The 16,210-nt window shown below is 37.3% G+C and overlaps 2 protein-coding genes across 2 annotated transcripts in view; one reads left to right on the top strand and one right to left on the bottom strand.

Moving 5' to 3' along the window:
- LOC101858154 (centrosomal protein of 104 kDa) overlaps positions 1-1,130 on the top strand; it is a gene marked incomplete in the record, with an annotated part of 38,985 nt that extends 37,855 nt beyond the window's left edge. Inside the window, 1 exon segment of the mRNA XM_035973526.1 lies at positions 638-1,130. Coding sequence (XP_035829419.1) covers positions 638-699 — 62 coding nt within the window.
- A 2,805-nt stretch (positions 1,131-3,935) lies between these two features.
- On the bottom strand, positions 3,936-16,210 carry LOC101857620 (putative ankyrin repeat protein RF_0381). Its single transcript, XM_035973527.1, has 7 exons — positions 14,824-16,210; positions 12,818-13,005; positions 10,299-10,387; positions 9,636-9,765; positions 9,218-9,331; positions 8,360-8,518; positions 3,936-6,844 (listed from the first exon to the last, which is right to left on the bottom strand). Exons 1-7 carry the CDS (start codon positions 14,896-14,898, stop codon positions 6,304-6,306), a joined length of 1,296 nt encoding a protein of 431 aa, XP_035829420.1. The 5' UTR covers positions 14,899-16,210; the 3' UTR covers positions 3,936-6,303.

The raw sequence follows: 16,210 nt of genomic DNA on the forward strand, positions 1-16,210 counted from the left end.
AAGAGGGGGGGGGGAAGGTAGGGATATGTGAGATGAGGGGGGAGGGGAGTTGGGGTGGAAGGTAGGGGGCATGGAGAGCTGTCCCCGTGTTTTATGCACCCCGCATAATTCAGCAAAATTTGATCATTTTTTGCACAATTTTTGATTATTTTCCTTTATCATTCTTTGTTAAAATTAACAGAATCGCATAATTTCAGAATTTTTCTTGCATAAAACGACAGGGAGAGGGGTGGGGGTGGAAGGTCGGGGTGTGTGAATCCAGTATTTATGAAATACTCGAGTGAGTTCTCAGGTACTCGTTTCCTGAACATGGGCTCAGTGTATCATTTGCTGACGCCTAAATAAATTTTACATACGAATTTTTAAAATGACAATGTAACAGCAGAAAATTAATAATAGCAGAAGTAACAGAGAAAGATATTAAAATTACTGAGAAGATTTAAATAGTTCACAATAAAAAAGTAAAAATGAAAAAAAAATGCAGTATTTTCCATATGAGTGACATACGAGTGAAATATGAGTGAGATATAGGTGAGGTTTGAGTGACATACAAAGTGAGATATGAGTGAAGTATGGGTGATGGATGAATGACATTTGAGTGACATACAAGTGACCCAGTCTGTTGTCTTATTTCCAGGTTCCAAAGCCGCGGGGAGAGGACGGGGAGGGAGAGGTGGGGCCGTGCGAGGCAGGAAGTGACGGAACCATCGACTTTCACAACATGGCATTCGCTGAGGGACATGATGATATAGTCAACCTTTCGCATCATGACATTTCCTGAGGCGCAGGATATAGTCAGCCTTCGTTTCTCTCATTATGTCATTCACGGAGGGGTGTCATGGTAGGCAGTGCAAGAACTGGTACCGTAAAATTCTTATATATTTCTATAGATTGTCTTTTCTCACCAGTTCTGGGGCTTGATCTGGGCATGATATGTTCTCAATACTCTTGTCTTTGTACTACCTTGTTATGTATTGCTGTTAAAATGTTCATCTTTCTATCTCTCTTTCTCTCTTTCTCTCTCTCACTCTCTCTCTTTCTCTCTCTCTCTCTCTCTCTCTCTCTTTCTTTCTCTCTCTCTCTCTCTCTCTCTCTCTTTCTCCTATTTTTCCCATGTTTGAGTATCATCTTGTGAAGAAGAAATCTCTTTTTCTCTGTCTCTCTTTATCTGTCTGTTGGTCTGTCTGTCTATCTCTCCCTCTTTCTTTCTCCATCTCTCTCTGTCTCTCTATTTTCCATAAACATAATCATGTAATAAAATTCCAATATGATGTGGCCACAGTGGGACTGGAATGCTTTGAGGTTTGAATGTGGAATGTCAACTTTCAAATGACAAGTGTAAAATGTCAAATCTCAATTGTCAAGTGTTAAATCTCAATTGTCAATTCTCAAAATTCAAGTGTCAAATGTTAAATGTCAGTTGTCAAGTGTCAAATGTCAATTGTCAAGTGTCAAATCTCAAAATTCAAGTCTCAAGTGTCAAATGTCTGTTGTCAAGTGTCAAATGTCAATTGTCAAGTGGCAAATGTCAGTTGTCAAATGTCTGTTATCAAGTGTCAAATGTCAATTGTCAAGTGGCAAATGTCCATTGTCAAATGTCTGTTGTCAAGTGTCAAATGTCAATTGTCAAGTGGCAGATGTCCATTGTCAAATGTCTGTTGTCACGAGTCCAATGTCAATTGTCAAGTGTCAAATGTCAAGTAGTAGCATGACTGTGATATCAAGATAAAATTCTCTGTTTCTCCTCTGAGCTTTACATAGTCTCCACAGCTGTAACCGCTCCCATGACTGAAACGGAAACCTGCGGGTAGTTGGAGGGTGCCGCTAGTGTGTCCTTTTTCTTTTCTTTTGATCAGGGGTTTCTGTTTGTCTGACTTGTGGGGTTTTTTTTTCCCCCGCACAGAGTGACCATTATTGTGTCGAATGTGCTTCTTCTCTTTTCTCAAACAAACAAACAAACAAGACTGAACACCCACTACCCCTGAGTGAACAGGTTAAAGCACTTTGCTTTTCCACTTTGTCAAGATGGAAAAACGCAAATGCGTTAGCAGATGAGGCTTCTATGAATAAATTATCTTACTAGGTTAGATAAATGAAGAAATAATCATAATAATTGTATTTTATGTAATATAATAATAAGAACAAGAAGAATAAAAATTCTAAGATGTGCGGCTAGTTTGATGTACCAAGTCCGGTGAATTTTTAAAAATCTGATTTAAATTTCTATTTTAAGAAAGGTAACTCATAATTGTATGGAAAGTAACTCTCAAACAGAGAATATAAGCATTTTGGTATTTGGGGATAATTTTTTTAAAGTCAAAAATCAAATTTTGTGAATGCTTTTGTCTGACTTTGTGCTGTATTTCAAGTGAATCAGAAACATGATTTGTGACAGTTTTTGTTTGGCTCCAACAGGGCTGTGATAACTATGATGTCGTGGGCCATTTTGATGGAGGTGAACCTGAAATAGCTTCTGACTTGGACATGATGATAAATATAATGAGGTGTGTCAGTTGGGCTTTTATATAGGAGAAATGAATATAGGGATGCCAGTGGGATTTTGTGAAAATTCATGCAACATAATGGAAAGAAAGGTGAAAAATGGAAAAAAAGTGGCATCGGTGTGAATGGGAGAAGTGCAACACTAGGTCCAGCTTTGAAATTTTCTCTGACTTTTTGTTTATTGTGTCTGTCAGCTTTCTTGTTTTCCTTCCTTTGAACATTCTAATTTTTTTCACAATTCGAACAGTCTTATCAGATGTGCTGATTTTACTGAAGACGTTTATACCAAATACAAATGTAAATTGTGTTGGGAAGAAATACCGTAAAGTTGTTCACAAACGCCTTAAAATGCTAGAGCCCCAGGGAATGTCTACCGACGCAGCCAGCCACACGCCGGCAAAGTTTTATGACAGGACCTGTTGTCTCGTGTTCGTCTCTTGCGACACATTTCTCCAACCATGTGATCTGATACGTTATGAATTCCTTTTAAGGTACACACACTACAACAATGCCATCTCTTTGCCTGAAGTTTCATCCTTTGTGCCTTATCTTTACAATTACTCCAATATGTGGTTTCAGCTATTTTGACAAGGAAACGTCTCAGGACCCGATAAAGTGTTAGATTAGCTTATTGTGAAGTTTGGTACAGTAGAGTGTTTGAACAAGTCCCTCCTTTTTTTTGATGAGATCATCGGAAGTGAGCACTTCTTGATTATCTTTCTCAACATGAATTGGTTTTCTTTGCCTCGTTCTCAACTTGTAGAAAAAATCCCTGTTTTGGGTGTCACACAAACCCAGTCCGGTGGTATGTTCAGTTCAGTTGTATTTGTTAATGTATCCACGAGCTGTTTTCATTTTACTGTAGAGCAAGGAAGCATCCAACTCTAAAGTGTTGGAGGCATGAAAGAGATTTTTTTGTGCACTGCAAACTGGAAAGTCAGCTCAACATTTGTCAGTTCTAGCTGTGTTGGGAAAATGATTTATTGGTATGAAATTATCATATGAAAAAAACACAAGACTTTTTTTGCTATTTCATTTTTTCAATTGTTTAGGCAAAAATTAGATGTGAGTTTTTCAAAATGTTCTTTCCCCAGACTGGAGAGTTTTATTATAACTTCTCTATTTATCTATTTTATCTCGTACCGTATTACAACAGAGAAAGGAGAGGGAAAAGGAATGTTTCTAAGTCAATTTTTCCTGCATTTTTCTGTCATTTGCCACTGATGGGCAGAAAGTTGCCAGTTTTCTTCATTGTACTTCTTTCTGAATCTTTACATTCCTTTTTGATGCACCGTTCTAATTGGTCAATTTTTGTTTTTGAATTCATGACTTTGATTACTATAACATGTTATTATTTTGTACACTACTTTAAGTAATTCTATATGACAACAATAATAAATGAAATGTTACACATTTAGAAATGAAACAAGAACTCTTTGTCAAATTTTGTTTTTGTACGTTTATTGAACGCCATACCCGTTTTCTGCACTTCATAGCACACATGACTATATCGTACAGTATCCAAACGCACACACACACTCGCTCACACACACACAAAAATGGAACTGTACATTGTAAATATGTACTAGCACTTTGAGATCTGGTATCATTATCACAGAACTTGAGATATCTCGTTTCAACACAGAATTGCTACATGAACCATTGGCTTTCCTCTGTCACTCACACTTTGTGTAGTGAAGCATTTTCCTTTATTACTCAGCAAGGCTCTTACACCGCAGGAGGCCACTTGTAAGAGACCCCAGTTTCTGTCCCAGAGGCTGAGCTGAGAGAGAACGCTTTGTACTGTAAAACTATCAAAGCAATCATGATCTTAAGCGAGTGTTTGTATTTTTTTTTTTAAGAGTCCTTTTGTCTCACAAGGAGAGTGCGACGTTTTGTTAACCGAGTGCTGATGCTAGCATTTTATAGAGTAAAAACTTTCTCTTTTTTTGCTTTTAGGATGAGTTTTGGGCCAATTGCAGCACAAAAAAGTCGTTTAAAAAACAAAAATACAAGTGTTATTAGAGAGTAATATACAAAGAAAAGAAGAAGAGAGAATGATGATAGATATTTGATAGGAAAGAAGGAGCAAACCACACCAGAGCACCCGCCAACCATCAACTTCTCTGTGCTGTGCCAGACACAACAAACACGAGATTGAGGTAGTTTCAGCTCTGCGGGACAAGTGAAATTTTGAGGCTTCTGAGACCTCAAATGGACTGGTAAATGTATGGGTACTACCCCCCATTCAACACTGCAGGGATATTCTAAAGAGGCGGGACCTCCGAATTTAATGTCCTTGTCCAATAGGACAGAGACTAGTGGGCGGGGAGCCTTGGTGGAAACTTAAGACAAACTTCAAGAATATCCTCTGGGGTTCACTTGGGTTTTGAATCAGGGTAATCCACACCAAAGCTCAGTTAGCATCATGCTGAACTGTGGTAACAACCCCAACAATAACAACAACAGCAACAACTACACATACTGCATGAACCATGGCACATGTACCCAAGTCCTGGGATTTCACCTAACAATGACAATTACAACAGCGACAACAACAACGACAAGCAAACTTACAAGACCAGTTGTATCAGCTTCTGAATGCACAGAAATGGTGTCCTCGAAAATGAGAACAAAACAATTGTCAAAGAAACCGGTATAGTCACTATAAATTAGTGTGAGACAACATTGCTTACCTTTGCACAACACAATGACCAAAGTACGAAGCGAAATGACCACAAGGGAAAAAACAGTACATTCACATTTCTTATTAATACTTTGAGCTATGCTCCAAGGGAGTTTCAAGACACAACATGTTAGCATGACAGAACATTTCAAACAGAAAAAAGATCAGGATCTATCTAAAAAAGAAAAGAAGCAAATTTTATCTCCTTTGGAAGATATGAGGTTCAAAACTTAAAATAAAAAGTAACATTTCTCTGAATCACCAAAATGTGACTGTGCCGTTTTTTGCTGTAGTCTTCACAGGTATTTTTAAAAATAAAAATGGTAAAAGTTGTTGAACTCACTGAGGCTAATTGTCTAAAAAATTATATTATGACCAACAGGCACGAGCATTATGAATATCAGTCTAAATGATTACATATGATAGTCAAAATGGTTATGAATGATGATCAAAATTATTTGAATGAATAGCAGTCGAAATGATTCGAATAAGTTTCCGTCAAACTGATTTGAATTAATGGCGGTCAAAATAATTTTGAAAGGATTACGGTCAAAATGATTAGAATGAATTACAGTCAAAATGATTCAAATGAATGACAATGGCAATCAAAAAGGACGAACGATTGATTCAAGTGAAATAAGTCGTAAAGCTGGCAGACAACATGGTGAGTCTGTGAATGATGACAATGTATACCACTCTTGTCAGGAACAGGTCACTTGAAAATAAAGGTATGATTTGTCAGGAACAGGTCGCCTAAAGAGAAAGATATGGCAACAATTCGGATTCCATTCCAATGTTCTGGCTATCTATATTAGTGTCTGTGGTGCCATGATTAAGATTTTTTTGCATCACATGCAGGAAACCTGAGTTCATTTCCTGAGTAGGGAAAATTTTATTCGAGTTTACTAAATTTTTCTGCCAGGATGGTGTATCCCTCTCAGCCCAGTTAGCCCAGACAGGCATGGTTAAAGCCTGCCTCCTAAATGATCTAAATTGTGTTGATAGAGGCATAATCTTTTTTTAAAATTTGCAATACTTATAATATTTGGGTATCTAACCATCAACATCTTTGTTGTGTGACCACTTTCCTGTGGATGTTTCACATCTGAGAAGACCTAAATTTCAAACTCCGAGTCCGTATCTGAGGAGATGGAAATGTCCAGCTCGGGGCAGTTACGCTGTGGACAAATGGTTGGGCAGTCAAACGGACACTCCACTTTCTCCAGAGGTTCCTGAATGTAAAAGTCCTCTTTCACAAACTCATTGAACTTGAGATATTCTTTCAGCACCGGCGGTAATGGCAACTTGTCAATTTTCACTGGAGCGTATTTACCGATGGTGTTAAACACCACTGCTCTGCAGTATTGTTTGAGAGTCCAAACTTCTTTCGCAGCATTCAGAAGATATTCTCTTGCGTCGGGGCGGTGATAGATGGAGACTGGCCATTTCGCAGCTCGGATCCAGGTCTCTTGCAAGTACATCGGATTCAGATGAGTGAGGAAGCGAACAATCGACCATTGCTTTTCGTTGACGGCCAGGTAGAAATACGACGTCTGTTTTCTCTTTCTCTTCCGGCTGCATCCCCAGTGTAGTAGAGTGAGGGCACATTCCTGGCTGTGGATTTTTATGGCTTGTTCCAAGGGTGTCTCACTCCACCTGGGGAGAAAGGATTGTTTGAGTATATGTGACATGACAAGTATATGTAACATGACAAGTATATGTAAAGCGTGCTGACAAAATTAGTTGCTTCTCGGATTCGAGACCTATGGAAATAGATATGTCACGCTTATAGATAGGTGAAGTTTTTACAGTTTATAAGTTTGAAATAATAAAAGGCATGTTATACTTAAAGAATATGGCATCAATAGAAAATCTACAAATTTGACACTTGTGTCGATTTTTGGCCAATATCTCCATTTCTGGATTGCGAGAAGTAACTCTTTTTGTCAGCACGCCTCACATATATGTGTCACGACGTGGTGGAATCAGGCACTCATCAATTTTTGGGCATATGAGGTTCTTGGTATGGTCTTAAAGCTTGTTTAATTGTGATGCTTTTGATGACAGAAATACCCATCTATCTTGAATAGAAGTCGAGATATTTGCGATAGAAAAAGATGGGGGTCGCCCAGTTTCAGAGGTAAAATTAGCTAGAAAATAGTGGTCAAAGTTTGACAATTTCAATAGCTTGAGAGTCCCTGAAAACGATAAATTACATATTGTGCGCCTTTTATCAGCGGTTTTCTGTGCAATTCACATGGAAATGTGTTTTTATATGGACACAAAAGGTATTGAGCCAAAAAAAACCCCAAACAACGAAAATTCGATTTAATAATGCCAAACTGATACCTGTTTCTTCAATTTCATTATTTTGATGAGCGCCTGATTTCACCACGATGCCTCACATATGTGACATGACTCTATCTGGTCACAGAAGAAAGAAGATTTACCGCACAGATAAAAAAGGCATTACGTAGACAATGATAACAAAAACGTTGACGAGTTCGTCAAATAATAACATTCCTACAACCTATCATGAATTCAGATCAGATTATATCAGAGATGTTCCTGGAATTGTCACCTGCACATTTTAAAAAGTATTCTATATACACAGGAGTCCAGAGCTACGACAGAGAATCATTATACACATAGTTTTAGCTTTGAACGAAAAATATTTTTACTCCCATTTAAGTATAATCTTATTCACAACATACAGGTTTTCTGTCCCTTAAAAATATCAGGGCTGCCATAACAAAAAATCTCCACCTTTTATGTAATGGTAATGTGTTGGTCTCTATGTGTTTTCCTTTAGATCTTAACAGGTTGACGTTTGTCACGTAGACATCTAAACAAGTCCTATTTTGTGTTCCTTACCACTCAAGTATTTCAGCAATAGGGTCTGCATGAACTCACTTGTTGAGGCTTAGTGAGTTTGTATCTCTAGCAATAGAGTACTGTTTGTTCATTTGAATATATGTCTTACAGCACGATCGACACAATTTGGTCACAGCTGTAGAGCAGCGTATGTGTGAAGTGAACTCACTTGTAAGGCTTATTGAGTTTACATCTCTAGCTATAGCTTTTGGTCTGTTTGTTTGTTTGAAAATATATTTTACAGCACGATCGAGACACTTTGGTCCCAGCCATTGAGTAGGCTCTGTGTGAACTCACTTGTAAGGCTTATTGAGTTTGTATCCAAACTGCACGAGAAGCCGGACCATGTAGGGGTTGTGTTGTTCTATTGCCACCGTCATGGCCGTCACACCGTGGTTGCTGCAGGCGTTGACCTTTATCCCGCTCTTGAGGAGATATTCACAGATTTCATAGCGCCTGGGGGATAAGACATAACCACTAGAGGAGATATTCACAAATTTCATAATCCCTGGGGCGACAGAACATCCGCTTTGAGCCTGAGATATTTACAGATTTTGCAGTGGTACCCGTAAGATAAAACAAGAACATTTTGATTTTTTTTTAGCTTTGAGTAAAACAAGCGTCATCAACAAGATAGTCATTCAGATCATGGCTTGGTTGATTACAATCACAGAATAACATTTCACAAAATCCTAGCCAATCACCATATGTTTTCTATAATTAAACTTCAAGTTTATTGAATTTCCTACTCAGTTTGGTATCTGTTTTATGGAAATATGCTATGTTGTATGACAAAGCTATCTGTATATAAATGTGGAATAGCCTTCTATACACTAAAAGTTAATGCTTATTTATTGCTCACTTTATTTACTTTTACCTGTCTGCAAACATTATATTTGTAATTTTAGATTTTTTTCACCTTTCACCAAAACAACTAAGACGATTTACGAGGCCGGCTGCTTCAGCCCTGCCTGTCAGGGCCAACCTTGACTGAGAGGAACACAGACGGAGACAGTCGATAAAACACTTTTCCATACAGGAATTGATCTCACTTCCTCTGAGTTCGATGAAAAAGAGCCTAATCGCTATACCACAAAGGATAAAAAAGAAGCAGGACCTACTAGTGGGGACCTCCCGCCACCTGCAATTACTTACCGATAAGCAATAGAAAAATGTAAAGCAGTCAGTCCTTCCTCTGTCTTGGCATGAATTTTGCACATAGAATTCACGAGTAGGTCGCAGATTTCCAGGTTGTTTAGTTGGACAGATCTGAAAATTTGACAAGAACAATGAGAAAAATTAGTAAGCAAAAATTGGAATCTGAGCATTCTTTGATAGAAAAATAGGGTAATCTAGCATTTATATTTAAAGAAAAAGAGAAGCACATCAACACTCAAACAGTTATCTAGTGATGAGATAAAGGAAGGAAGAAAGACAGACAGAAACAAGAGAGGGGAAAGGAAAGAAAAAGAACTCACCAATGGCATCTCCCAACAACCCTCCCTTACATAGCAGATTTTAAAAAACCCCAGTACAACTGGTTTAAGGTTAGGGTTAGCGGCTCAGAACTGACTTGATGAGAGGTGTTTCTGCGCCGATGTCGAAGCCGAGTCTTCGAATGTTCACATCTGCTCCGGCGTGTACCAGTTCTCTGGCCACCGGAGCGCAGTTGGAGATGATTGCCCGGTACAGGGGGGTACAGCCTGTGGGATAGAGACAGCTTTGTTTATGCTACGGGAATCACACAGACGCAATCACTGACACGATAACAGGTATGTTCAATTTTGTGCTATAAATGGGACAGACCAAAGCTGCTGTCCAAAGGCTGAGTAATAGAGTGAGAGAAAGATAGGATAGGGAGAGAGAGAAAGACAAAAAGAGATAGAGATAGGGATAGAGATAGATAGATAGATAGATAGATAGATAGATAGATAGATAGATAGATAGATAGATAGATAGATAGATAGATAGATAGATAGATAGATAGATAGATAGATAGATAGATAGATAGATAGATAGAAAGAAAGAGAGAGAGAGAGATAGGGAGAGAGAGAGAGAGATAGGGAGAGAGAGAGAGAGATAGGGAGAGAGAGAGAGGGAGAGAGAGAGAGAGAGAGAGAGAGAGAGAGAGAGAGAGAGAGAGAGAGAGAGAGAGAGAGAGAGAGAGAGAGAGAGAGAGAGAGAGAGAGAGAGGGGGAGGGAGACGTACAGCTACAATAAGACAATAGCAACACACCTGTTTCTTTGTCCACGTAGTTCACCTCACATTTCTTCTCTGAGACCAGCAGCTGCGCCAGCTCCAGATTGCTTGACTTTGCCGCCCACCTGGGGAAACAGTTGCTGATACTCAATGGAAGTAGAAGTTTGGGATGATACTCAATGGAAGTAGAAGTTTGGGATGATACTCAATGGAAGTAGAAGTTTTGGACGATACTCAATGGAAGTAGAAGTTTTGGATGATACTCAAAGGAAGTAGAAGTTTCGGGAGATACTCAATGAAAACAGAAGTTTTAGACAATACTGAATAAAAACAGAAGTTTTAGACAATACTGAATAAAAACAAAAGTTTTGGACAATACTGAATAAAGACAGAAGTTTTAGACAATACTGAATAAAAACAGAAGTTTTGGACAATACTCAATGAAAGTAGAAATTTAGAACGATACTCAATGGAAGTAGTTTTGGACGATACTGAATGAAAACAGAAGTTTTGGGATATATTAAATGAAAACAGAAGTTTTGGATGATACTCAATGGAAGCAGAAGTTTCGGGAGATACTCAATGAAAACAGAAGTTTTGGACGATACTCAATGAAAGAAGAAGTTTTGGGCGATACTCAATGGAAGTAGAAATTTCGGGAGATACTCAATGGAAACATAAGTTTTGGACGATACTAAAAGGAAGTAGAAGTTTAGGACGATACTCAATGGACGTAGAAGTTCCGGGAGATACTAAATGAAAACAGAAGTTTTGGACAATACTTAAAGGAAGTAGAAGTTCAGGACGATACTGAATGAAACCAAGTTTTGGGATATACTCAATAAAAACAGAAGTTTTGGATGATACTCAATGGAAGTAGAAGTTTCGGGAGATACTCAATGAAAACAGAAGTTTTGGACGATACTCAATGAAAGAAGAAGTTTTGGACGATACTTAATGGAAGTAGAAATTTCGGGAGATACTCAATGAAAACATATGTTTTGGACGATACTAAAAGGAAGTAGAAGTTTTGGATGATACTCAATGAAAGCAAAAGTTTTGGATGATACTAAAAGGAAGTAGAAGTTCCGGGAGATACTCAATGAAAACAGAAGTTTTGGACAATACTTAAAGGAAGTAGAAGTTCAGGACGATACTGAATGAAACCAAGTTTTGGGATATATTCAATCAAAGATAGTGAATAACAAGATGGGCCACTCAGCCAAAAAAGTGTCCGCAGGAAGTATGCTCTTTGCTTCAGATGGCGTTGCAGTCTGTTTTGAAGCTCTCTTTCGTTTTTCCAGAAGAAGAATAGGAATAGCACCTCCTTGCGTGCGCAGATCGACTGCTGTTCATCAGCAGTTCGGGTACGTTCAGTGCGGAGTTTTAGTTTTTTTTTATTTTAATGACCTCTCTCCTTTCATTCTAAAGTCAAATTAAATGAAGAAAACCATCACCCTTTCCTCTGGTAGAGGTTTTTTGTCAGCGTAACCATTTTTAAAAAGCGTTCTTCCGAAATTTATCCCAAAACTTGCTAGTTTCACTTTGATTTTTAAAAACTCAAGTAGGGTAACTCTGTTCGCAAAGAGTGCGCTTTTGTGAAGAGGGCGCCACCAAATTTTGAGGACACTTTTTTAATTGGCTCAAAGAGAGAAGTGGCCCATCTTGTTATGTACTATCATTGATTCAATGAAAACAGAAGTTTTGGACGATACTCAATGGAAGTGGAAGTTTTGGATGATACTCAAAGAAAGTAGAAGTTTTGGAAGATACTCAGTGAAAACAGAAATCGTAAATTTGAGTAGGGGAATATTCAATGAAAATAGAAATCTCTGTTTCGTGTGACACTCAATCGAAGTAGAAATCTCTGTTTCGTGTAATACTGAAAGAAAATAGTAATTCCTGTTTTGTTACAGATGGTGCTCAATGAAAGTAGAAATCTATGTTTTGGGTGAGGGTGATCCTCAAAGAAAAAAAAAAAGTTAAATTAATTTTAGGTTTTTTTTGTTTTGTTTGGGTGGGGAGGGGGGAAGGGTGTAATTCAACAAAAACAAACGTCTCTCTTTTGGGTAAAAATTGGGTATATATAGATCGAATATCAACCAACACTGAGATGTTAATTTTCATAAAGTATCAAACAAAGCACAGATTTCTTCTTTCATAGAGTAGGAAACAAAACAGTAGTTCCCAAAACAAAACAGAAGTAAAAATGATTTGAATTATTATACAATAACGCTGAGATAAAGATAAATTGTCCAGCACATATAGGGCCTATTTTCTACCGGAGACATACACTATATAAACACAATCTGTTATCATAATTATATCATATTATGTCATTATTAGTAGCATCATCTTTATATAATTACTATCAAATTATTACTATAGTTCTATAGTTTTCACTACTCTTCTTCTTCTTCTTCTTTTATTATCATTATCATTATCATCATTACTTATAGAGAAATAAGATTATCTCTCTCCAACTAGTCAAAAATAGAAGTTGACACTGTGGTGACAAGACTACAAAACATTATAAGGCTGACATTTCTACTCACCAGATGGCTCTGCGTCCTTTTCGGGTTTCTGCATTGACGTCTGCTGGTTTGGGTTTGGCTCTCATCAGCGTCTTGACCACCTCCAGCAGCCCTAACTCGCTGGCCACAATGATGGCCGTGGGTCGACACGAGTCTGACAGGTCTACGTCTTCCACATCCACCACTCGGTCCTTGAGCATCTTTTTGATCTGTCAATTACATCAGATTGGACATATAAGAGAAAGTGACATACAGTTGCCTTTTTTAAAATAAGTAAGCAAAAATTAAAAGGTTATTATAATATTGCTACAATCAAATGGAAATGCTGAACTACACACTACAACAGAAATTGTCCAAGACGGCCAACTATTTCCGAGGAGAAAAGGTTGTTGTCTTAAACAGGTGGATGTCATGCACAGTCGTAGCATATAATAATCATCTTTTAAAAACACGAGGAGAGGAACTAATCTTTTGTGTGGGGGGGGGGGGGGGGGGATATATATTAATATGCAGGGTTGGTGATTTTTTTTTTTTTTTGATAAAAATTTAAAAAATCGATTTTAAAAATTTAAATCAGATTTTTTAAAATTTAAATCGGATTTAAAAAAATTTTTTTATTTAAAAAAAAATGTCGACACAGTTTGAGATTTTTGGTGGCTAAAAGTATGTCTTTATTTTAACTAATGATTAATTTAAGCAACTGCAATTTTAGAAAGCCTTTTAATCTGCTATCAGTGAATTATGGCTACAGACACGATAAAAAAAAACTCTCTCTCTAAAAAAAAGGGGGGGGGGGGGGGGGGGGGGTATGATTATGCATAGATAAACTTGCATTTTATTTTTATTACAGTGTGTGTGTGAGCACACGCTTGTGTTTGTCTAAAAAGAAAAAGAAAATGCTAATTTCAATTATGAAAAAAAAGTAAATTGAATACTGTATTATTTTACTACTTACAGTGACAGGGGGGGAAAGCAGACTTTTAAGCAATTTTAGTCTACTAAACCTTATATCTGTTTTATAAAACCAAGGAAAGGAATTCTGAATGTTTAAAGATGTAAAAACAGAAAACATTTTTTTATAAAGTGATTTAAATCACTGAGTTTTATTTTTAAAATCAAGTTGATTTAAATTTTAAAAAATCAATCCGATTTAAATCAACTCAACCCTGGTTTTCAATTATGAAAAAAAAGTAAATTGAGAACTGTATATATTATTTTACAGTGACAGGGGGGAAAGCAGACTTTTAAGCATGATTATATTAGTCTACTAAACCTTATATCCGTTTAAAATGAAACCAAGGAAAGGAATTCTGAAAGTTTAAATATGTAAAAACTGAATACATTTTTTTGAAAAGTGATTTAAATCACTGATTTTTATTTTTAAAATCAAATTGATTAAAATTTTTAAAAAATCAACTGATTTAAATCAACCCAGCTCTGATTTCAATTATGGAAAAAAAAGTAAATTATACTGTATTATTTTACAGTGAAAGGGGGGAAATCAGACTTTTAAACATGATTATATTAGTCTACTTAACCTTATATCTGTTTTATGAAACCAAGCAAAGGAATTCTGAATGTTGAAACGTGTAAAAACCGAATAAAAATAATTTTAAAAAAAAGTGATTTAAATCACTGATTTTTATTTAAAAAATCAAGTTGATTTAAATAAAAAAAATCAATTGATTTAAATCAACCCAACCCTGTTAATATGTAACTGTCTAGGACAGGTGGCCGTTAGAGCGGGTTCGACAGCGTCTTGTATGGTTATTGTGTATTTTTGGTATGTGTAATACAGCTGAACCTGCTCTAACGTCCACCTGTTGGGAGGGGGGGGGGTTAGATAGGCAACAATTAAATTACAGAAGAAGAAGAAATAAATACTAACAATATGAAACATTACTATCAAAATCCTCTTCCTGTTTTTCTTCTCACAGGAAAAAGATTAATTAATACTTCACCTCAAAAAGGAGATCTCGAGATTGATTATTTATATATGATAACTGGAGTTTTTCTCTTATACTTACCTTTTTACAGTTGGAAAATCTGACAGCAGTGAAGAATTCACCAAGGGCAGGATTGACCACTGCCTTGGAAGACATCCTCGTTATTTTTTCTTTCCCTCTATGTCTTGCTTTTCAACAATAAAGTTGAACAACAAACTCATTCTACTCCGAACCCACTTTTCCCAAGTCCAGTCATATCTAATGGTATAAAAGCAATCATTCAAAAATGTATCTTACATTCTAGTAGGCCTATATATTTTTAGAAATATCAAAAGAAGCTTTTATGAAAGATTCTCAACCAAAGCAAACGTAACAGACTTCGTTTTCTTCCAGCACCAGACCTTGAGACAGACACTCACGATAACGTACAGTTTGCAATTACTCCTTTCTCTGTCTGCATGCTCTAAAAAATAAGATCTATAGATATCTGTCTAGATCTATATAACATGTCCTATAAAAATTCCACTCTGTGGCAGAATATCCAATATAATTCTACTACACGAAAGAACGTCCCATATAATCCCTAGCTCATCAAGAAAACTTAAAAAGCAAAATAAGACTCATAACACTCCAATAGCACTCAGAATCTGAAAATGACCTAGAGACGTCGGAGCCTTTTCGTGATTGCTGCGCTTGGTTTACTGAATAGAGTAGTGAATAGAATATAGAACTGGTAATTCCGGAAAGGTCCTTACATTATTACATTTGAATTGCTTCAAGTCAAGAGGCAATAAAAGTCAACTCAAAGCAAAACGAACCTTATTCAGGAATAAATTATAATTTAATCTCTCTGCCTCGCACAAATAGCACGCCAGCTTAAAAACGTACGCCCTTCAGCAAAATAACAGAAGACAAACCAGCCTTTATCTCGCCACACACTCCACGTACACCCTACGGCTACCAGTCAGGTATAGCAATACCGAGTTGAATGTTGGACTAGATACTGGATTCTAGATCTAGCCTGGTGTAGCTGTCTAGAAGCTTATGGGATCATGTCTGACACTATTGACAGACACAAATCATCCGTGGCAAGCGAACTGCCACTCTGTCCTTGCCCGAAGCGTTGGCTAACGTAATAAACATGACCCTGTCAGCCGTGTTATTGCCTGGCGGGTGCATGCACGCCGTGTTCTATGACTAGGCTTTGGCCTATGATTCTTTGCGTGGGGCAGTGGCGTCCTTAGATACCCCAGTGTGGGGAGAGTATGTCAAGGGAAGCTACTCACAAAATGTGTGAACAGTGAACGCCTAATAGTTGCTTTCCTTGAATTGCTCGAGACCGATCCCGCTTGTCTGTCTGCACGAATGTGTAAAAATGTATATTATATATAAATAGAACAAACTTGCTTTGGGAAGCTGGAGGGGCGTAATAGTATTTGTAACCTCCTCACTCCCCCCTCCCCTTAGA

Source organism: Aplysia californica, unplaced genomic scaffold (genome assembly GCF_000002075.1).
Source record: "Aplysia californica isolate F4 #8 unplaced genomic scaffold, AplCal3.0 scaffold01362, whole genome shotgun sequence".
NCBI lineage: Eukaryota > Metazoa > Mollusca > Gastropoda > Aplysiida > Aplysiidae > Aplysia > Aplysia californica.